This window comes from Schistocerca gregaria, chromosome 4 (assembly GCF_023897955.1).
Source record: "Schistocerca gregaria isolate iqSchGreg1 chromosome 4, iqSchGreg1.2, whole genome shotgun sequence".
Taxonomy (NCBI): Eukaryota; Metazoa; Arthropoda; class Insecta; order Orthoptera; family Acrididae; genus Schistocerca; species Schistocerca gregaria.
The window spans coordinates 489,540,962-489,565,569 of NC_064923.1; the positions used below are offsets into that span (position 1 = coordinate 489,540,962).

Here is a 24,608-nt window from a genome sequence, read left to right on the forward strand (position 1 = left end):
ATTACGAATAGTTTTAATGGTCTTTGATTAACAATTCATTCCTCACTCTCCTCGTTTGTTTCGTGAGATGAGAAATATAATTTCTATCGGATAGGAGTATTCCCTTTGAAATACGATTTCTACAGAAGGCTGGCCACGAGGAACTAGCCATCAGAATGGATTACTTATTTGTCGGTGGTGTTTAAGTCCAGTAATGGAATATTAGCGATCCTGAGTAATTGACGTAGAACCGATGCTGTGAGGTGTGCGCGTAGCAGTGACGTAAAGGCAGTCTCTTCGCTGTCCTGTGCGAGATTAATTACGGGATTTTGTTACGCTGATCAGGAATTCTCTGTGATCTCCACTGAGGTTAGTCCAGTCGTCCGTAAACAGTATTACAAATAACTGCGTCGGTACCTGTATTGATCTCAGTTGCTCGTTATAAGTACCACAGACGTGGCAGGGAAGATCGTAGGAACTTGAGAGAGCGCGTCCGTTCCAGTCATTTGTGACACTACCGGTGAGATTTAAGATAAGAAGGGGTTTCCTAAAGCTCGGTAGGTTCCGTTGTGAGCTAGTTTTTCACCTGTATTGTCTTTGTCCACTAATGGGCTGCGATCTGGAAGAGACGGAGCCGCTGACGTGGCAATACACGGCGCACTCAGTACTCAAGTACGACCTGCGCATCCTTCACCTCCTTTGCTTGTGGCCACTCCCAGGCTCGCTGTTATTCCGAACTTTGACAGCGTTCTTTACCGCGCTGTGCTTGGGGCACATTGCAGAAGCCGGGGTCAACCTGTGCACCCTAAGTGGCGACATGGAGGCCTACACATTAGCGCTGTCCGCCGTTTCGGTAGTCATAGTAGGCGTTCTTAAAGTGACATTCTTCCTGCGCCACGAGCGCAAGTACTGTCGCCTGGTACGTTGGCTGGACGCGTTAGTGGCAGCCGAGAGGGAAGCCGTTCACGGGCGGCCGTTGCTTGAGGCTATATTCCCGGCAGTCCAGAAACGGGCCGTTCGCATCGCGAGGGGCTTGCTCTTGTACAATTGTTTCCTGCTCGCTATATGGTTGACAGTACCCCTCGCCGCTCCACCGGAAGCTAGGAGACTGCCTCTGCAGCAACTCCCTTTTACGGACGAGAACGCTTACCCCCTGTATGAACTCTCATATGCGCTACAGGCACTATCCATAATCTTCATCGGCTTAATAAACGTGCATATGGATAGCTTCTTCACAGTGGCTATGATCTACACTGCCGCTCTACTCAGAAGTTTGGCCTTGCGTCTTGCCGATCTGCAGGCGCATGACACTCTCTCAAGAGCAAAAGGCAACGGGCGGGGGCAGAAGACTGCGACAGCGGACGAGCTGTACGGCGAATTATGCTTTTGTATCAGGACACACCAGGAAATCACAAGGTAAGCAGAGCTGGAGAACAAGCACTAAAAATAAAAAAAAGATAAAAAAATAAAAAAATTACGAGGAAACGCTTCTAACGAAAAAACCACTCAGCATGAAAAGGTCAGGTTTTGGGGGAAGGAGGCTGTTTTCTATCTGGAGTTTATGGATCAGTCTTTTTTTAATCCTCCTAAATGGTAGGTCGTCGAAGCAGACAAGATTGATTTCAAGCGGGAGTAGCTCTCCTATCGTAAATATTACAGTTCGTGGTAGAACATTTTCCATTTCATTAGGGACGATACAGCAATCAGTGATAAACGTTTCGAAGAGACAAACAGTCTTGGCTGTAAAACAGTCTTTATTGTTTTATATTTTGCCAGTAACGCGTTTCATATTGTTTAAGGCGTCTTCAGATTGGCTGGCACAGCAGGTGTTAAACACATAGGCTGCCGTCTATGCAAATGTGTCAGCCGGCAAACACCATTGTCAATATTTTAAGAACATTGCGTGGTTGTCTGATACGAAATAGTGCTGGTCTAAACTACATAAAAGACCTCAGTAGGTACTTGCCCTTGACTAGTTTTAAGAGACTTGGCGCAGTGCCCCTGCATAAAGCGCTGTGGAAGAGACATTTAAAGATGGATCAGGCACACAGGAATGCATCAGAAAATGAAAACATGACACTGTGCGAAATCTTAAAACTCAACATGGGCAGCTACCTCTTGTGGTCTTTTACGCATTTTAAACGTGACTTCCCGTATACTATCCGGCCGGTGTGGACGAGCGGTTCTAGGCGCTTCAGTCTGGAACCACGCGACTGCTATGGTCGCAGGTTCCAATCCTACCTCGGGCATGGATGTGTGTGATGTCTTTAGGTTAGTTAGGTTTAGGTAGTTCTAAGTTGTAGGGGACTGATGACCTCAGATGTTAAGTCCCATAGTGCTCAGACCAATTTCATTTCATTTTCCCGTATACTCAACACTATTTTACACCAGGGCACAACGCAGTGTTCCTAAAGTATTGACAACGGCGTTTGCCTGCTAAAACATTTGCAAGGACTGCAACCTACGTGTTAACACCTGTTGTGCAAACCAATATGAAGAGCCCGTGAACATGGCGGAACACGTTATTGGCAAAATATAAAACAATAAAGCTTGTTTTGCAGCCAGGACTGTTTATCTCTTTAAAACAATTCATAATAATTGGCGAAAATCCATCTAACAGAAATTATATCTGGCATTGTCCAAGGAAGAATTATAGGCCTTATGCTGCTCCGAATCTATATTTAGGGATTTAGCAGACAATCTGAGCAGCCCTCTTAGATTGTTTATAAATGATGCTGTCGTTTTCCGTCTGCTAAACCCATCAGAAGATCATAAGTAATTGCAAAATTATTTAGATAAGATTTCGGTGCCGTGCGAAGAGTGCAGTCTATATTACTTAGCGACTATCTCGGAGCCTAGTGCTAATACCAGTTGCAGGTTACCATCTAACAGCTTCCAGAGGCAACAAACATTTCACTTTCAATATTTCGCGTAATTATTGACCGCATTGGCAGGGACTTTTCTGTGAGCCATACTTACTTACATCGTAGGGAAAATTTGGGAACCGTCTTTCCAGGCAACAAGAGAATAATACAATCAGCTGAAAGTCCACTACTTGCTAGTCTCTTTAACTACGAGGGTAAGTCAATTATTATCCCCAATTTAGTTATATTTTTGTTTATTTTGGTAGTACTGTTGTTTTAAGTTGATGACGCAAGCTTAGTTTATTTTTTGTAGTAACTTTGCAATTATCAAGCTGCTAGGGTAGTTTCCTTATCGCTGCTGTGTTGTTAATCATGGCTGCTCCGCTGTCTATTTGCACCAAAGAAGATCAACGTTCAGTGATCCGTTTTTTGTTGTCGGAAGGGGTATCAGGGGGCCGAAATTCATCGAAGACTTTCGGTACAGTACGGGAACAGTGTTTTGCAACAACGGAGTGTCTACGAATGGATTGAAAAATTTCGAAATGGTCGCACAACTGTTACGAACGATGAAGGAGCCAGACGACCATTTCCTGCCACAAATGAAGAAGCCATTGAGCGTTCACGTGAAATGATTCTCTTAGACAGACGATTAACTATTGACGAAGTGGCACATCGTCTCCAAATTAGTCACGGTTCTGTCTACGAAATCATCCACTCCACACTTAAGTTTCATAAAGTTTGTACAAAATGGGTCCCAAAACAACTCACACAGTTACATAAACAAACGCCCTTCGGCATCTGCAAAAAACCTTTGGATCGTTATGGTAACGAAGGGGACAACTTCTTAGAGAGGATCATTACTGGTGACGAAACATGGATCTACCATTACGAGCCGGAGAGAAATGGCACACTATGGAATGGATACATCCAAATCTGCCGTGCAAGAAAAAGTTCAAAACCCAACCGTTCGCAGGAAAACTGATGGTTACGGAGTTTTGGGAAGCACAAGGTCCAGTACTGGGGCACAACAATAAATAGTTTACGTTACAGTTAGATGCTTACTGCCAGACTAAAGCCTGCAGTTCGAAACGAACACCGACGATTGCTGTCAAAAGATGTGTTGTTGTATGACAATGTCCGTCCGCGTACTGCTGCCCACACTGCTGAAACGATCCAGAAACTCAAATTTGAAGTACTGCATCATCCTCCATATAGTTCCGACCTTGTCCATTCTGACTATCAGTTGTTTGGTCCACTCAAACAGGCATTAAAGGGCCATCGATTGGCCTCGGACGAAGCAGAGAAAGAAGCGGTGCATTCCTGGCTAGCAGCTCAACCGAGAACCTTCTTTTATGTGGGCATCAGGAAGCTTGTACAACGATGCACCAATTGCGTTGAAACGCAAGGAGACTATGTTCTTGTAAGTTTCCTATTTTATTACAATAAAATTTTATAACTACTTTGCGGATAATAATGGACTTACCCTTGTATTTACCACCAAACCCTATTGAAAGCCTTCACACTATTTTTGCTCAATCCGCACATGTCAATGGCATTTAGATGCTCAGATTAATTGAACTTTTCGTGTAGGTAATCAACACTCCCATTGCATTATATTTCTTGCAAATCATGTCAAGAAGAATTGAGTTTGGGTAGATGGCTGAGGGGCAATCAGTTTGATCTGTGCTCCAGAGGAATACAGTCGAGTCACATAACCACGGTAATCACTTAATACTGAAACTAGTTTCCATATGAAATGCCAGTAGTAGACGAAAGGAAGCAACCCCGCGCTCATGGATTGTTTCAATAACGAGGAAGGATATTACGCTTGGCGCTGCATACTTCACGTCGAAGCATTCGCCGAGAGAATAGGTCGACTTAGACATTTGGCACTGTCTTGAAGACAATACTTTTTTAGGATAGATTTGAATTTAAATTCCTGCCGCAGACATTGATTAACGTATCGGTTACTCCCTGAATAGCGCCCTATTCCTTTCAGTATCCTAGTCCATCTGTAGTAGGGTTACATGTCTAAAGAAGATGGCTAGACGGGATATAATTTTAAATTCAACCACTTGCACTCGCTAAAATACTATAATGCACAGATATCCGTGGCAGTAGGGTTACATGTCTAAAGAAGACGGCTAGACGGGATATAATTTGTAAATTCAACCACTTGCACTCGCTAAAATGCTATAATGCACAGATATCCGTGGTTTCGTGAGTTACCACTTGTTCAAATGCTCATTACCAATTAACGTGTGCCTTCCGTCGGAAGTGATAAATTTAAATTAGGTGAGCAAAAGCTACGTTTTTTCAGTTTGAGGAAACCAAACGCAGAACTCATTTGGTGACAATGTCTCCGGCAGGCTGCTTGAGCTCCTGCGCGCGACGACCTGATTAGCTAACTTCAGTTCTAAATAACTCGGACACGCCACAACGTATCGAATATTGCTATTTTGTCTAAAACTGACATGGTGAGACCTTGGCTGTGTACAATTAATGTAGGTTAATTCTTACAGAGAAGAAAACAGCAACCAGCCACTATCAATGCTGCTATTTATTTAGGTAAATAGCGCCGTTACCGGTTTCGAACTGGCAAGTTCATCATCTGACGGCTGTTCACATGATTTTCAAGATACGCTTTGCATTATCGTCCGTTTTCGATTTTTATTATTCCACTGTGGCGAAGTATTTTTGGTGTGTTGTTGCCGTCGAAAATTCCGCGCGATTTTGTTGCGAAGTTGCAGGATTGTATTGTTCGCATATTCCTAAATATATCCAGCACTTACGTAACTTGTACATCACCATATTGTGCAAAGCACCACACACACACGAAAAAGAATTTGCACATGTAAATTTATCAGAGAGATTACATATTTACAAACTCAGTTGAGAATGGGTCGAGCAAGAGATCTCTGTTACTTACAACGTGCACTAGTTTCTGGATGATACCTGAGAAACCAACAATCAGGAATCTCTTACACCCTGTTACAGTTGCCCAAATCGACAGTTGGCGATGTGATTGTGTCACGTGGAAAGAGGAACGAAGCGCCATAAATAAATAAAGATGCGCAGATCTCATGTGCTGACGGACTAGGGAGCGTCGAGTATTGGGGAGTGTGGGTGCAAAAATTGCATGAAATCAGCGTTAGGAATCACTCGAGAGTTCCAGCGTCAAAGTAGTAAAATGACTGTGTTCAGCAAGTTAAAAATAATGGTGTACAATGGTCGTTAACTTCTCAGAAGCCACACGTTTCTGTAGTCAACGCTAAGTGACGCTTGACGTGGTGTAAAAAGCGACGCAACTGCACAGTCGATGAATGGAAACGAGTTGCATCGAATCACGCTGTATTCTGTAGCAATCCGATGGAATGGTCTGAGGTTTGGAGAATGAATCGAAAATGTTATCTGCCGCCATGTGTAGCGCAGTCGCTCAAGCACGAAGGAGGTGGTCTTACGTACGGTGTAGGGGTGTTTTTCTTGGTTGGGCTGTAGTCCCCTTATTATGCTTAAGAAACTGCTGAATTCGGAACGATGTGACACATTTTACAGCGTTATGTACTGCGAACAGTAGGGGAAGAGTTCGAACGAAGAAAGATTAGAATCCAATAGACAGAGCGGTGGAAGAGTTCGGAGATGATTATTGTTTGAATCATGATGACAATGCATCCTGCCATAAAGCATTTCGGTGCGTTATTCCATAAACATTAACGTCAAGGATGCTATGTGTTTGACTTTGTCCGCTAAGTGTGTGAATAAGGCACGCGGGTCGCCAAGAGTTGCCCATGCCTTTTCTCCAGACTCCAGCGTTCAACATCACTAACTTCACTGAGGAAGAATGGACTCCGACGATATTCAAGCACCTCATTGAAAGTGTGCTCAGCAGAGGTCAAGGCATTATAAAGCCAAGGATGGACAAATCTCGTATTAATGTCCACTAACAGGTGTCCGGATGGTATTGATCAGATAGTGCATGTTTTGTGCATATTTTCCACATTTATTTCCTAACTAGTTGGCTACGCTGTATTTAATCATGTGATGAGCTGATTCTAGAACTCTAACTTAACAAAGATGACATCTATAATCATATTAACAAGAGAGATGTGTTTTGCATACAGTTCAGCACAGCGTTTTTGTGCTGCTCTTCGATTCCATTAAGTAAAGCCATGTATGAGGTGCATATCGTACAACTACTCCCTAGTAAACCTGTCCAGCAGTGCTTTGCGCGACTCTTAACGTACAACTAACTCTGTAGGAAAAACAAAACTGAGACAGAACCGAGCAGTACAGACCGCAAGCTTGAGGGCGAAGAGTAAAACATGCATGTACTGTGACGGGGATCGAATGAGTTTCTTTCCAAACAAGACACACAGAGTCTTCAGCCGACATTTTCACTGGTAGGTAGATATTTGCAGTGAAAGAGAGAGATAAAAACAGACGGCGATAAGGTTTAAAACGAAATGAAACTTCTCTGTTATGAACCACATGAGACCACCGGTACCTTCTACCACAATGCTCAGAAGCATCCCTGCACAATCTCCTAAATTTTGTTACTAGAGTTCCGTTTGGCCTTATACACAGTCAGTCTAAACAACTTGAGATGAATAAATAAGACGGTTCCTTCCCCGCTTTATCCAAGTGAGAAGTAATGATATCGTCGTTCACTGACTGCGAAACACTGCAAGAGGAGGTATTATAGCCCTCTCACATGATTTACAATGATCTGAGTTGCATGATTTGTCTGTGATTTCAATCTGCGGAGTCGAAAAACGTGACGATTAAGTGATCAGAAAAACAGTAAACTTACGAAGTATTCCGACGCAATATGTGCAGAGAACAATTGCACAGCCACTCGCCAAAATATCCTTTAACAGATTTAGATATCCTGTATTAATGTCATGAACAAACGTTTTAATGTATATGAAAATCCTGTAACTTTAATATTGAACGCATTTACTGTCAAACATCAAAGTTGTCTTTGGAAATAGCAAAATCTGACGATATGAATTGAAACTCGACTTGCCTTTGTTCTAATTTTTACAACTGCCTTGTGCTCTTAAAACACTTACACCAAAAATACGCAGTGAGTACGGAATTTAATTTGAAGCAATTCAGTATCATCTTTTAACACTGGTGGAACTGGGCCTGTCGCCATAAACAGTCCGACTGACAGTTAAATGTGTAAACGTTGCATACGACTGTGGCTGTTTAGCTGAAGCCGTAGCTGGTAAACAAGCCAAAATATGCTTCAAACGGTTAATCACTATGGGACACAACTTCTGAGGTCACCAGTCCCATAGAACTTAGAACTACTTAAACCTAACTAACCTAAGGACATCACACACATCCATGCGCGGGGCAGGATTCGAACCTGCGACCGTAGCGGTGGTGCGGTTCTAGACTGTAGCGCCGAGAACCGCTCGGCGAACCTGGCTGGCGCCATAATATGGTTTAATCGCTCAAAAAAGCTAATTTTCCATTGAATCCTTTGCTAAAAATGTTTCACTTACAGTGTCGTTATCTATTTCTAATGTTTTTCTTTCTTCAGTGTTGTAAGAGCTGTGTACTAATAATAAAATGTCGTCCTCCATCTAAGTGTAGAGTTTTGATAATATTGTGCTACAGACTTAAAAGGCATGAGAGGTAGATTTAATGTATCAGTTTTTCCATGAAGATACTAAAGATCACATGCTCTGACTATGGTACTAGCGTGGTCACTATAATTGCAATGCAACAGTTGTTGTCGTGGTCTTCAGTCCTGAGACTGGTTTGATGCAGCTCTCCATGCTACTCTATCCTGTGCAAGCTTCTTCATCTCCCAGTACCTACTGCAACCTACATCTTTCTGAATCTGCTTAGTGTACTCATTTCTTGGTCTCCCTCTACGATTTTTACCCTCCTCGCTGCCCTCCAATACTAAATTGATGATCCCTTGATGCCCCAGAACACGTCCTACCAATCGATCCCTTCTTCTAGTCAAGTTGTGCCACAAACTCTTCTTCTCCCCAATTCTGTTCAACACCTCCTCATTAGTTATGCGATCTACTCAACTAATCTTCAACATTCTTCTGTAGCACCACATTTCGAAAGCTTCTATTCTCTTCTTGTCCGATTTATCGTCCACGTTTCACTTCCAGTGCAACAATTACGACGGTGAAAAATACAGCGTCGTTGTCTTCTAGATCGAGGAAAGAAAAGCAGTTGATGACGAAAACCATAACAACATAATCTTCTTGCTTCATTTAAGTTCAACTGTCTATGATAAGGGAACGCTGTACGGAACTCTACGGCATTTTTCACAGTTCTTGAGGAAGTAACCGATTACAGCATTCTTGCAGTGGCCGGAAGAAGAACAAAGAGACCACAAAGAACATATACTATGAGATCAAAAGTACCCAGACACCATCAAAAACATACGTTTTTCATGTTAGGTGCATTGTGCTGCCACCTACTACCAGGTACTCCATATCACCGACATCAGTAGTCATTAGACAGAGTGAGAGAACAGAAAGTTCGCTCCGCGGAATTCACTGACTTCGAACGTGGTCAGGTGATTGGATATCACTTGTGCCATACTTCTGTACACGAGATTTCCACACTCCTAAACATCTCTAGGTCCATTGTTTCCGATGTGACAGTGAAGTGGAAACGTGAAGTGACACGTGCAGCACGAAAGCGTACAGGCCCATCTCGTCTGTTCACTGAGGGAGACCGCCTACAGTTGAAGAAGTTCGTAATGTGTAATACGCACATATCTATCCAGACTATCACACAGGAATTCCAAACTGAATCAGGATCCACTGCAAGTACTATGACCGGCGGGAGGTGACAAAAATTTGGATTTCATGATCGAGCGGCTGCCAAACGATGCACTGCTTGGTGCAAGGAGCGTAAACATTGGACGACTGAACTGTGGAAAAAGATTGTGTGGAGTGACGAATCACAGTACACAATGTGACGTCATCTGCGAGCATGCATAGTGCCAACAGTAAAATTCGGAGGCGGTGGTGTTATGGTGTGGTCGTGTTTTTCATGGAGGGAGCTTGCACCCCTTGCTGTTTTGCATGGCACTATCATAGCACAGGCCTACATTGATGTTTTAAGCACCATATTGCTTCCCTCTGTTAAAGAGCAATTCGGGGATGGCGATTGCATCTTTCAACACTACCGAACAGCTGTTCATAATGCACGGCCTATGACGGAGTGGTTACACGACAATAACATCCCTGTAATGGACTGGCCTGCACTGAGTCCTGACCTTTGAGATGTTTTGGAACGCCGACTTCGTGCCAGTCCTCACCGACGGAAATCGATACCTCTCCTCAGTGCAGCACGCCGCGAAGAATGGGCTACCATTGCCCAATAAACCTTCCAGCACCTGATTGAACATATACCTGCGAGAGTGAAAGCTGTCATCAAGGCTAAGGATGGGCCAATACCGTATTGAATTACAACATTACCGATGGAGGGCGCCACGAACTTGTAAGTCACTTTCAGCCAGGTGTCCGTATACTTTTGATCACATAGTGTAAATCAGAATACTTGCAACAGGACTGATCGTTTCCGAATAACATGTGACATCGGTTTCGAAGATAATATTTCAGGAACAGAGGATCATTAGCAAAAGAAAACCGAGAAAACTTTTTTTTAATAGTATTAGGCTTGGTGACTTCCGACACTTCTGCGATAAGACTACGGAGGATTGCTCAATACTGCGTACTTGGTTTTTACTCATCTCGTCTCACACGTTATCTCTGAAGTGTAGATAAGCACAATGCAACCAACCTGCGGTAGTACTCTGGAAACGGTTGCATCTTGTCTCTCTGATGGATGAAACGTGAGATGGGGGAAGGAGGAACTCAAAAACCTGAGAAAAAGTATGTAATGTTCGAAAAATGCAAATGAATACAAAGAAACTAACGAGGGTTGCATATACAGTAGTGTGCGTAACAAGGGCGTGCGCAGCGAGGAGCAGGGCAAGACAGCTATACCTTCCGAACCTTCAGAAAAATGATCTTCGAAATCGAACGGAAATACTCGCCTACCACGCAGGCAGAAGTATAAATTCAGTTCCAGTTTGGCAACAACCTGTAATGGTTTACGCAGAGCTATTTGGCAAGAAATGTCGAAACTATTCCACCGTTTGCCGGTATTCCGATTACACCTGAAAACATCATATAGCACTGGATTCTATAAGCTTGGAGTAACATTGTTCCTTCAGTTACCGTTGTTTCGTAGGAGTCCGTACGTCAGTGGGGAAAAAGGGAACCCTTATATCTTCACTTTGTTGTCCCTTCCGCCTTCCTCTCTGTCCGAATATTAACACCGTTGTTTCTCCGTAAAGGGTAGACATAGCAGGTTGAAATTTATGTAACGTACTAAGCTTTACGGTCTTTTGACAAAACGAAAAACGTAACCTTCTAAGTCAATACAGTCAAAAGATACGTTAATTTATGTCTCCATATTTCGAAACTCGCAAACTTACTCATCAAGACGTATAGGGTACATCCCGTCGACCTAGAATGATAAAACTTGGCAAGAAGGAAGGTTTCACAGTACAAGAAAATAAAAATATCCAAAAATTGTTAATTTGTAATTACATTACGCAAAAAATATTCTTTTGCCATTTGTTGTCCGTCTTTCTGTTAAGTGTCCATTTTGTCATGAACGGGTAGAGATATCAAGGTGAAAGTAATGCCAGGTACTAAGGTCTATGGTCCCTTGGCTATGTAAATAATTTTAGCTTGGAAGTCAATGCAGACAAATGATACAGTCATATATGTTACATATTTTGATACTCGCAGACTCACTAATCAAAACCTACAGAAGTACTGTCTATATATGTAAATTTGTTAGGAAATCTCAGAGCGCAAGACCATCTCGCACTTGTCTGTTTTTTTCTAGTTTTACATGCCGCAGTCAAAAACTATTAAAAAAGGTAAGTACGAAATGTATACGCATGCGTCTGTACGTTAACTCGTGAGATCAAAATCGTGTTTACAAAACTCAAACGATGCACCTGCAATTAGTGTAAAGTAGAAATACACTGTTGGCCATTAAAATTGCTACACCACGAAGATGACGTGCTACAGGCGCGAAATTTAACCGACAGGAAGAAGATGCTGCGATATGCAAATGATTAGTTTTTCAGAGCATTCACACAAGGTTGGAGCCGGTGGCGACATCTACAACGTGCTGACATGAGGAAAGTTTCCAACCGATTTCTCATACACAAACAGCAGTTGACCGGCGTTGCCTGGTGAAACGTTGTTGAGATGCCTCGTATAAGGGGGAGAAATGCGTACCTTCACGTTTCCGGCTTTGATAATGGTCGGCTTTGTAGCCTATCGCGATTGCGGTTTATCGTATCGCGACATTGCTGCTCGCGTTGATCGAGATCCGACAGCAGAATATGGAATCGGTGGGTTCAGGAGGGTAATACGGTACGCCGTGCTGGATCCCAACGGCCTCGTATCACTAGCAGTCGAGATGACAGGCATCTTATCCGCATGGCTGTAACGGATCGTGCAGCCACGTCTCGATAGCTGAGTCAACAGATAGGGACGTTTACAAGACAAAAACCATCTGCACGAACAGTCCGACGACGTCTGCAGAATCATGGACTATCAGCTCGGAGGCCATGGCTGCGGTTACCCTTGACGCTCCATCACAGACAGGAGCGCCTGCGATGGTGTACGACGAACCTGGGTGCACGAATGGCAAAACGTCATTTTTTTCGAATGAATCCGGTCTCTGTTTACAGCATCATGATGGTCGCTTCCGTGTTGGCGACATCGCGATGAACGCACATTGGAAGTGTGTATTCGTCATCGCTGTACTGACGTATCTTCCGGCGTGATGGTATGGGGTGCCATTGGTTACACGACCCGGTCACCTCTTTTTCGCATTGACGGCACTTTGAACAGTGGACGTAACATTTCAGATGTGTTACGACCCGTGGCTCTACCCTTCATTCGATCCCTCCGAAACCCTATATTTCAGCAGGATAATGCACTACCGCATGTTGCAGTTCCTGTACGGGCCTTTCAGGATACAGAAAATGTTCTACTGCTGCCGTGGGCAGCACATTCTCCAGATCTCTCACCAACTGAAATCGTCTGGTCAGTGATGGCCGAGCAACTGGCTCGTCACAATACCCCAGTCACTACTCTTTATGAACTATGGTATTGTGTACCTGTACACGTCATCCAAGCTCTGTTTGACTCAATGCCCAGGCGTACTGATTTCTTAGGATCTATGCACCCAAATTGCGTGAAAATGTAATCACATGTCAGTTCTAGTATAATATATTTGTCCGGTGAATACCCGTTTATCATATGCATATCTTCTTGGTGTAGCAATTTTAATTGCCAGTAGTGCATGTTTGGTGATTGATATACACAGTTCTGATTTTTACTTTGTAAGAAATTGTATTTAATTTTCTCCACCCATACCTTTCCACGAAACTAATATACAATACTTACCTTCTTCGGTTACCCCTCCACTCTTCCACCATATCACTCATGTCAGCTCCCTTTTGTCTTTCTTCTCGATTAAGAGTTGCCCCCTGTAAGCTCCCATCCAGTATATCCTGGTTATTCATAAGATTCGGAATTCATTTCTGAAGATTAGCGCAACAATATTGTAAAACATACACTACCAGAAAAAATAAGTGCACCGTTTTAGAGGTTTCCATTTTCTGAAGATTTATTGTTGCAACACTGCATATGAAGTACACGAAATGATTACAATTACAGATCAATAGCACAAGTGTCTCTGAGGAATCAAGTATCGACCCACTTTCAAACACCAGTATTAGTATGTACCCTCCAAGGGCGGCAGTGCACATGCTGACTCTGGAATCTAGTCGATCGGACAGTTGGCGAATAATGTCCTGGGATACGTCACGCCACGCCTGCTCAACTGTTCACGTAGTACTGTGAGAGTTGATGATTGATTGGCGCAGGAGTCACTTCTTGTCCCAACATACCCCACACGTGCTCGATTGGAGACAAGTCCGGAAATTGTGCTGGCCAGGAAAATTGCTGCACGTCTCGCAAAACACATTTAGTTTCACTTTCAGTGCGTAGGCGGGAAGTATCCTTATGGAACCAAATGTCACCTTCCTATTGCAAGAGCGAGTGAAATAACATTCTGCACATACAGAGCACTCGTTAATGTCTCCTACAGAAACACCAAAGGTGAACGGGGGTTGTAGTTTATCGCACCCCAAGCCTCGGATGGGGCAGTGTGTGTTGGAAGGGGCACTCTGCAAGACAGCACTCACCGGGTCTACGTCGTACGCGCAAGCAACCATCACTTGCGTGCAGGCAGAATCTGCTTTCATCGCTGAAGACCACGGCGCGTCATTCCATTTTCAAGTGATTCTCAGGCGGCGTGAGTCGAGCCGTGGACGTCGATGCAATGGCGAAGTCGAAGACGGGCTATACGTGTGCGTGCCCGTAGTCCTACTGCTAATGACCAGTTCACAACAATCTGTGTTTCACGTCTGAGCTCACAAGCTGTTTTATGTGTGCTGTGGTAGCTGTACGGTCTGCAACTGCTGGCGTTACAATACGATCCTGGGGGGCGTCTGTGCTGCGTGGACCTCCAGAACGACGTCTACGGGTTTGAGAATGTTCACATGACCGCTGCTAAGCATCGTTGCCCAACTGTAGCGCACTTGTGTGGCCGTTTTCCGAAGGGACCATCCCGCCACTTGGAGGGCCACAATTTTCACCCCTTCCTAACTCACTCAGTTAGCTGTAGCAAGCGAGTGCGTCTCCATGGCATAGTTTCCTGCTTACTTCACGCGTTTGTGCAGCACTGAAACTTCTGTCTGTGAGCATTCCCTAGTGAAGGGTAGACACACGCGGGGCCCTGCTAGCTACGCCACTACGCTATCTGCTGGCGGACGACGCTGAAACCACTATCAGTACATCTACTATCACCCAGGTGGCGTATGCCATCATCGGATCAAAATCAACATTGTCTTTCCAGGTGTACCAACTAATGTATTTAGTGGCATGGTATCAACAAAAACAACTTTTACATGATGTGCTAGGAAACAATATTATAACGACGTAAAAGATTAATCAATGACGAAAATATGTGACTGTTACTTTGCTCCAGAATCTGTCTGAAAAACGAACTAAAGAATCGCCAATGTTGATCTCAAATAAAAAAGTTGGGGTGACCCGAGTTCATAATATAATAATCTGCAACACCTACTTTATAAGGTACAAAGACTGAAACGTAATTTTCTTATCCTTGTTCATTTAATAAGAGGGCTTAACCTTTTTCAGATTTGTTCAGCACCTGGAAAGCGTCATGAACCCCATTGCAATGATGCAGTTGGCTCTTGGTGTGTTCGACGCCTGTATGTTGATTTTCCCAGCGGCATACGTAAGTACAGTGGTGTTCATAATATACGTTTTGCAGCTGTAAGAGCAATCATAGGCACGAACTTGCACAGGAGAATGATAATGCTTTCAGCAATGGTATTCAGGCCTGAACATTAAACCTTATCATGAGAAGTTCTAGAATTACCCACCTCTTAACTGACCGACGATCAGTCTCAGAAAAAAGAAACGACAAAATGTGAACTCCTACGAAATCATTTTGTAAGGCCTCACAGGCGCTAGAGATCCAAAATGTTCTGTACATGCTACCTTCAATGTTTACTGTTTCGAATATACAAAGTAGAATCTTGTCAAGTTTTGGTTTTCCAGTTATACAGTATTTCAATGTGACTTTTCATTTGCCATGTATTAAGGAAGTGTGTCATCAAAGCAAAGTTATGTGGGATGGGAAAGACCCACCATGGTTCGACAGTCTTGTCAGAAAGCTACCTCGAATGGAAAGATTGCCTGACTACAGTTTCAACTGTAGCAATAGCCTCATAGACAAACAGAAACTGAACGAAGCCAAATTACCGTATTGAGAGCCAAGCGCGAGGCGTTCAATGAATTCGAAAGTTGAGTCCTATCTACCGACAGGACAGAAAATGGTAAGAAATTTTGGTTTCATGTTAACTAAGTAAACAGATTAACGTCGTCTGCCCAGATGCTCTGAAACTATACCGCCATTGAAACGGTGGATGGCATAGACAAGGCCGAAATACCAAATATATTTGTTTCAAAATTGTTTTATGAGGAAGATAGTACGGCACAAAACTCAAAATGACAGAGATAGCGAAATAAGTGACCGCTGGACATTTCAGTCAAGTGAAATCGCTCGCCAGAGGAAAGGCGACTGGACCTCACGGTATTCTTGTGCGATTTTACACAAAATTTGCGAAAGAGCTTGCTCCTCTTCTAGCAGCAGTCTACCGTAGGTCTCTGGAGGAGCAAAGGTTTCCCAGTGCCTGGAAAGATATGCTGATGATTCCCGTTTCCAAGAAGGATTGTCGAAGAAAGGCACAAGACTAAAATTCCATGTTGTTGCCGTCAGTCTGTTGTTAGAATTTCGAAGCATGTTTTATTCCGCGTGTTATGACGTTTCTGGAGACCGAAAAGTCTTCTTTGTGGGAATAAACAGAACTATCGTGTGAAGTCCAGCTCGCTCTGTTAAGACCCAGAAAGCAGTAAATGCCGGCGTCCAGGTTGATGCTGTGTTTTTCGATTTCGAGATACAATTCGGTACTGTAGTCTAATAAATAAAATACGACCAATACGCGATATGAGACCGGGTTTGTGATTGAACTGAAGAGTTCCTGGCAGACAGAACACAGCTTGTCATTATTAATGGAGAAAAATCTTCAGATATAAAACAAACTTCGGTCGTGCTCAAGGGAAGTGCTATGGGACCATTACTTTTCACAAGACGAAGAGTGAACAAAATGTAATGGGACTTTTTTCTAGGTATCTTTACTTGTTCAGCTTCTCCCCCTCAAAGCAATTCCCCTCGGGTATAACACACTTGTGCCAGCACTTTTTCTAGTCTTCGAAGCACTTCTGGAACTCACTTTTTGTTATGGCGATTCTGTTTTTATCTCGATTCTGTTTTTATCTCATTAATCAGCAAAACGACGTCCTTTCATGGTTCTCTTCGGCCTGGGGAATAGAGAGACGTTGCAGGGAGCCATGTCTGGTGAATATCGTGGCTGAGGCAACATAACGGTTTTGTTTTTGCCAAAAAATCACGAGCAAGCGCTGAGGTGTGAGCGGGAGTATTATCGTGCAGCAGTTTCCACGAGTGGTTTTGCCACTATTCTGGTCGTTTTCTTCTGATTGCTTCACGCAAACACCCATGTAGTATTCCTTATTGACTTACGACCGTAAAGCAGAAACGTATGATGCACTGTACCATTGTTGAAATGGCTCTAAGCACTATGGGACTCAACATCTATACTATTGTAATCGAAGGAAACAGTGAGAAGAACCTTAACATGTGATCGATCTTGAACTTTTTTCGGTGTTGGCTCTTGAGTCAGCTTTCGTTGGGGTGCCTGGGCCTCGGTTTCGACCTCATACCCATATACTCATGTTTCGCTAGCTGTTCTTCACAAGTTCTGGATCTTTGTCGACTTCATTCAGCAATTCCTGAGCGATATCTGCGCAACGTGGTTTTTGTCGAAATTCAAAAATTTTTGAATAAACTTTCTTGCAACACGTTTCGTGCCCAAAAGGCCCGCAAAAAATGTTTAGCATGAGCCAGAGGATACGCCGCGTAACCAGCAACCTCTCTGATGGTGATTCGGCGATTTTCAGGACCATTTTCTTTACTTCTTCCACTTTGTCGTCAGTAATTGATGTCCTAGGGCACCCACGGTGTTCGTTGCCTTCAGCGTCTTCTCGATCCTCTTTGAACGTTGATACCACCGTAAACTCCTGTCTTCAGATTATCCAAAAGCCACAGTCAACATTTCGAATGCGGTGCTGCACTTCATTCCATTTTTTCAAGCAAAACTTAAAGCAAATTCTTTTCTTCGTCTGTTTCGTAAGTAAAAATTCGGCGAGCTCTCGAAAACTCGTATAACCTTCTCGATTGTCAACAATAAACTAAATATTCAAAACAGCTGAAAATGCAAACATTCATCAGAAAAATATGTGCGAACAAGATGAAAAAATGTTCTGAAACTTGGACGTATAAAGCCCACGAAATTAAAAAATTCCCTTTAGTTTTTGATCACACTTCGTATATATAAACGGTGTATTGGATAATGTCCGAAGTTATAAGAGATTTTTTGCGGAAAATGCCGTTGAAAACAAAATTTTAACGAAATGCAGGAAGATTTGCAGAGGATCGACGAATGGTACAGGGATTGGTAGTTGACCTTCGTCCTAAACAAACATAACGTATTGCGTATAGAGAGGCAAAAATATCGATTACTGTATGATTATACTATAGCAGAACAATGACTAGAAGAAATCATATCCACTACGTTTTTGGGACTTTACGTAAAGTGTTATTTAAAGTCGAACGACCCCATAAAACTAGTCACAGGTAAGGCTGATATCAGACTGAGATTCATTGGTAGAATACCTCGCTCGAACTGTACTTGAATTTTGCTCGTCAGTCTGGAATCCGTACCAAATAGGATTGATGCAACAAACGGAGAAGATCATAAGAACAACAGCGAGTATCGTCGGATGCTCATTTATTAACAGTAGAAGAGTCATGGAATGTTAACCCAACTCCAGTGGCACAGGCTACAAGAGGGGCATTGTGAGTCAATGTATGTTTTCTATTAAAATTCCGAGAGCGTACGTTCCTAGAAGAGTCAGTCGATACATTATTTTTTCCACGCATATCTCGCTAAAAGTCCGTGAATATAAAATAGAGATTCGTCTGACACCGAAGCTTAGCAATAATCGTTCTTCACAAACAGACAATTCGTGACATGAACAAAACAAGAGCGAAGTGTCACTGATGCACAAAGTACTCTCCGCCACACACTATAAGGTAGCTTGCGGGGCATCGCTAACGAGGGAATCAATGCTGTAAATAAGAATAATCTTCATAAAGATTGCAAGTCTCTTAGCTTTTCTACGGAAAAATGTCGTTTATTCAGGATCACATTTTTCAATAAATTGTCTGCAGCCATAAAAATTCTACCTACTAACAAATATCGAGTTTAAGAGGAGCCTAATTTATTTGTCGGTGGTCAACTTCGACTCAGTTCCCAATTTCTTAGTAGAACCGGTTACATTATGTGTTATTAATAATGTCAAATAACACGTTACGCAAAACCTGACTCCTTCATGTCTTCAGTGCAGTAATGCCAAGAGTTTCACGTGTTTCACCTCTATAACTTTACAAGTACTTTTGCGTCTACATACATACTCTGCAAACCACTGTATGGTGCGCGACGAAGGGTACCTAATACCGCTGCTAGTCTCCCAGTCACTTATTTTCTTCTTCTACTCGCATAAGGAGGGAGCAGAAAAGACCGTCTGCATGCCTCCCTGCAAGTCCTAATTTCCCTTGGTATCGTGGTACGTATGCGAAATGTAGCTTGACGGCAGTAGAATTGTTTTGCTTTCAGCTTCAAATGTCGCTCCTCTAAATTCTCGCAGTAGTGTTCCGCGAAAAGAAGGTCGTCTTCACACCAAGGAATCACGAAGCATGTTCGTAATGCTTGGGTGTTGGGCCAATCTATCACTAACAAATCTAGTAGCCCATCTCTTCGCACGAAAAGTTTTAAAAATTTCATGCTCAGCCGATGGTTGGCCTCGAACTACTTCACTCCCAACCACTAAAATAAAGATTCAATCTATGTTTCACCTTTGTTGTATCTGGATTTATGTGAAGTGACATTTCTTACAGCTATTTTTTTCTTCCACATAGAATTCTTTGTTTATTCGACAAATCGTTTGCAACATTATTCTCTAGTATCTCAGTCATTTTACACGTTCTGCCCATTTCAAATTTTTTCCGATTTCTTAGTCTACTTTTCGGCGTTGATTTTTCGATCATCAGACATTGACCTTCGGACATGTGAGCTGAAACATCACAACCGCCTGGTTAATAGCGCGTTGGTCCACCTTTGGAATGCAATGTTGCAGAGATTCTGTATGGTACTGGTTCGAAAAGCTCTTGGTAGGATTCGGGAGGTATGTGGCACCAAACGTCTATGCACAAGGCACTATATTCCGAAAAGTACGTGCTGGTGGTTTGTGAGTGCCGTAGTGACACAGCTGTGTTTCGTCGGGCTCAAGTCAGGTGTATCCGGTGGCCAACACATCAACGTTGAGTTCACCATATCGTTCCTCAAACCACTGTGGCACGATTCTGGTCTTTTGATACACTCATTTACACTGTTGGAAGACGTCATAGTCTTCGGGGAAGACATGTCGCGAAGGAATGCAAATCGTCCGCAATAATGTCCACACTGTCGAGTGCGGTCATGGCGCCTGCGATTACTAGCCCAGGTGAATGTCCCCCACAGCGTCATAGCAGAAGGCCGCATTGCCCAGGGCATTAGTCATAATGTTTTGGGTCATCGGTGTTGTTCTCAAAAAGATGCTTCCGCCATTTGACAGTATATAATTTGTTTCTTTCACTATCTGTATTTCGGACTTAGGCCATTTTCAAGGGTAGCGACGTCAACAATCATCCCACAAGTCATTATCGAAAAATAAATATCAGGTTACGTAAACCAATTGTCTCGTAATTAATTGTCTCGTAAGTATCTACGATACATAAAAAGAGTGGAGACTTGGATTTCTGGCAAATGTAGTAAAGCTGTAATGCAAATTAGACGTCCGAAACAAAGGTGTAAGCTTCATTATTGTATATAAACATCAACTTGATATTTAGATGTGTCTTCTTTTGATAGTTTGTGTGTATTTTGTATTGAACCGGGACCCTAGAAACGACGGCTTCGTCCCGACGTAGCACTCAGTGGTTCACAACCCCACAACAGGCCACCGCCGTCACACACTGAATCCAGGGATATTGTGTGGTTCGGCCTCTTACCACGCTTGCTTGCGGTATTTGAAGTTCACGTGATGCTTGGCGAGTTGAATTAGACAGACTCCGGTGAAGCGATTGTCGAACACGATCAACAGTTGCACCACTCACACGACTGCCACTTCGAGGACGTTCTTCAACGCTGCCTGTTTCGTTAAACTTTGGGTACCATCGCTTTATTGATTTAACGTTAGGAGGGCTGCGTCCATAAGAAGCCCGAAATTTGCACTGAACATTGTGAAACCAAATCACACATTGCGCTTTCTCCTGCTTCGACGCCATCTCGCGAGCAACTAACGTGACCTAACAGACTGCGTCAGTGTTGTGTAACAGTAGCGCCATCTATTGTTCACAACAAATTAACACTAACCTATGTAACGGCATCGAATGTAACTTATTATGTCAAACGGTTATTCGGTTATAAATTTTTATGATCAGGGCAAGACTTTGTGCTTACCCCGTGTGAACGGTCGTGACCGTCTCGTCTCGTATGAGATCTGTAAAAATTCCGTTTATATGTGCGGCGTTATGGAACATATTGGTAGCGCATGTTATCTCATGCCTACCGATAAACGATTACAGTCAAATGGTAGAAAAATCTTTTCGAAAATTTTACATGATAGTAGCGCCTGAGGAGTTTCTCAGAGATACCAACCCTCCGAACAGGAGTGAAGATCCAAACGAGGTCACCAGACAACAGGGCGGTGGCTCGTGTCATACCTTAGGCGATCGTTTTCTTGAGCCTGCAGCGTGCGGAGTCGAGAGAACTGCCGAGCTTCCTCAGCTCAGGTTAACAACTGACCGATGTAGACGTCGTCCACGTCATCAGGATGTAACGGAAACACAGCGTTCATCGTTGTAGTCGCCTCACGCCTATGCACCAGGGAAAATGGCGTAAACCCGTGGTGTCTTGTTTGGCGGTGTTGTAGGCCAACGTTTCGAAAGCTAGCACCTCATCCCAGTTGCTCTGCTCAACACTGACGAATATTGATAGCATGTCTGCCAAGGTCTTATCAAGGTGTTCAGTAAGCCCGTTAGTTTGCGGATGGTAGGTAGTCGTCATCTGATGAGTAATATTGCACCGACAGTTTATCTCTGTCACAAGATTCGATTGAAAAACTTTCCCTTGATCCGTAATTAACGACCTTGGGGCACCGTGTTTTAATTCAATGTCTTCCACAATGAATCTGGCTACCTCGGATGCTTCCGCTGTTTTCACGGCTTTTGTAATCTCATAGCGTGTCAGATAATCAGTGAAAACAATAATCGATCTATTGTCACTAGTAGACGTTGGAAATCGTACGAGGAGGTCAATCCTAACATGCTGGAAAGGCGTTTCGGCTGGTGATATTGGTATGAGTCGGCCGGGTGGTTTCTGAGGAACTGCCTTTCTCTTCTGGCACTCTCGACAGTGCGACACATAGTGACGGACACACCTAAATAAACCTGGCCAGAAAAATCTCTTGAGGATTCTATCTTAATAAATCCTAAACGTCCGGCCCTGGGTGTGTCATGGAATTTCTGTAGAACATCTAGGTGCATATGTTTAGGAATCACTGGTAGTCACTTCTTTCCAAACGGATCAATGTTTTTCTTTCAAAGTATTCCATTAACTACCTTTAATTGTCCTTCCACATACGCTGATCGATTTAAGGCAAGCATAATTTGAGATATCTTGGAGTCCTTATTCTGCTCAGCAGAGAGATGCTGGAGTGCAGCGAGACAGTCATCATCTTTATCAAAGTCTTGATGGTCTTGCATAGTATTTCTTGAGAGTCAGTCGACATCATGATGTCTTCTACCACTTTTGTTCACTACGGTAATGTCATACTCTTGAATACGTAGTGCCAACCTGGCGAGTCGTCCTGTTAGATCCTTAAGATCTGTCAACCAACAAAGTGAATGATGGTCTGTAATATCTGTGAATGACCTTTCACAGACATACTGTCGAAATATGCACATGGCCCAGATCACAGCAAGACATTCTCTTTCTGTAGTTAAGTAGTTTCTCTCGGCTTTTGTAAGTCTCGTAGAAGCATAGGCTGGTTAGGTTAGGTTAGGTTAGAACTTTCTCTTTTCCATCCGAAATTTGCACCAGAACAGCACTGATCCCATACCCGCTTGCATCTGTGTGTAGTTCTGTATGTGCTCTCTTATCATACAGAGCAAGTACAGGGTCAGTCGTCAGAGCTTTTCGCAGTGCATCGAAAGAATCTTGTTGAGCACCGCCCCAGATAAATTTAGCATCAGCTTTTAACAACTTTGGAGTGGCCTGGCTTTGATACAAAAGTCTTTGCTAAAACGACGGTAATAAGAACATAATCCGAGGAAGCTGCTCACATCTCTAATACTTTTAGGAATAGGAAATTCCGTTATAGACCTGACCTTTTCTGGTTCTGGTCGCACACCTTCGTTTGACACAAGATGTCCAAGTACTTTGATTGCTTTTCCTCCAAAGAGACACTTTCTTGGATTAAGTTTCAGCCCGCCTTCTTGTAGACACTTAAGAACGGCCCGCAGTCTTTTTATGTTTATCAAATGTATCTGAGACCACTATGATGTCATCTAAATAACAAAGATACATCAAACACTTCAGATGCTATAGAAGATAATCCAAATCCCTTCAAAAGTCGCTGTTGCATTACACAAACCAAACGGCATTACCTTAATCTCATACAGGCCCTCAGGGGTGACGAAAGCAGTTTTCTCACGATCAACCTCATCTACTACGATTTGCCAGTATCCCGAGTACATGTCCATGGTTGAGAAGAACTTAGCCCCCTTCAGACAATCTAGTGTATAGTCAATTCGTGGAAGAGGGTAAAGGTCCTTTTTAGTTGTCTTATTAAGCTTCCTGTAATCAACACAAAGGTGCCAACTTTCTGACGAGGACCACTGGTGAAGACCATGGGCTCTGCAAAGGCTGACTGATGTCATTCTTCATCATTTTCTCTACCTCGTCGCGAAGTATTCGACTTTCCGTTGCTGACACACGGTATGCTCTCTGGCTTACTGGTTGATGGTCTCCAGTGTTAACCCGCTGCTTCACTGTCGATTTGTCTAATTTGCTCTTTACCTCTGGAATGAAGCATTCAGAGAACTCTTGAAGAATGGCAAGTAGCTTCCTCTGTTGTTTCTTAGTGAGATCTGGTGACAGTCGAGCTAGAAGATCTTATCTTGTAGTGGTAGCACTAATTTCGCCCACAGACTCGGCATGGGAGGTTTCTATGACGCTCAGTTGTTCTACCATTTACACCTCAGCGTTTCCTACGCACATGCGTCTTGGAAGGATCTGCGGTTCTCGGCGACAGTTAACTATCCACAATTCACCGAATCCGTTCTTAAACAAGGCGACAGAAGCTGGGATGACTAAATTATTCTTCAGTGGTATACTTCTCTTACATTCCACTGCAAGATCCATGGCTTGATGCATGGCATGACACATGACAGCTACCTTTCTAGCGCTGACTGCAGGAATGATCACTTCATCCAGCACACATAGTCTCCACACACTGGGCTGCGCATCTTCCTGTCCACAGTATCTCATCTAGTCTAACATAATCTTCGAGCCACCACAATCTATAACTGCCTGAGAAGCTTTCAAAAAGTCCCATCCGAGAATGACGTCATGATGAATTCTAAGGGCTGTGTATGACCCATTTAAATGGTACATCTTCATGTAGGTTTTACGTATAGATGTTTTGCTGTCGACGAATACGGTTTTCTGCAACTCGCGACGGTACTCCGAAATGACTGAATATGATGCTCCAGAGTCCACAAGAGCTTGGGCTCGTCGGCCATCCATGAGGATACCGAAGCAGTTTCCTATCATTTTTGTAGTGATCG

The 24,608-nt window shown here is 43.3% G+C and overlaps 1 protein-coding gene across 1 annotated transcript in view; it reads left to right on the forward strand.

Annotated features, from left to right (window-relative positions):
- Positions 1-586: 586 nt before the first annotated feature.
- Positions 587-24,608, forward strand: part of LOC126365790 (odorant receptor Or2-like) — a 79,088-nt gene continuing 55,066 nt past the window's right edge. Inside the window, exons 1-2 of the mRNA XM_050008366.1 lie at positions 587-1,395; positions 15,152-15,251. Of these exons, the coding sequence (XP_049864323.1) occupies positions 587-1,395; positions 15,152-15,251 (909 nt within the window). The remainder of the gene's footprint in view (positions 1,396-15,151; positions 15,252-24,608) is intronic.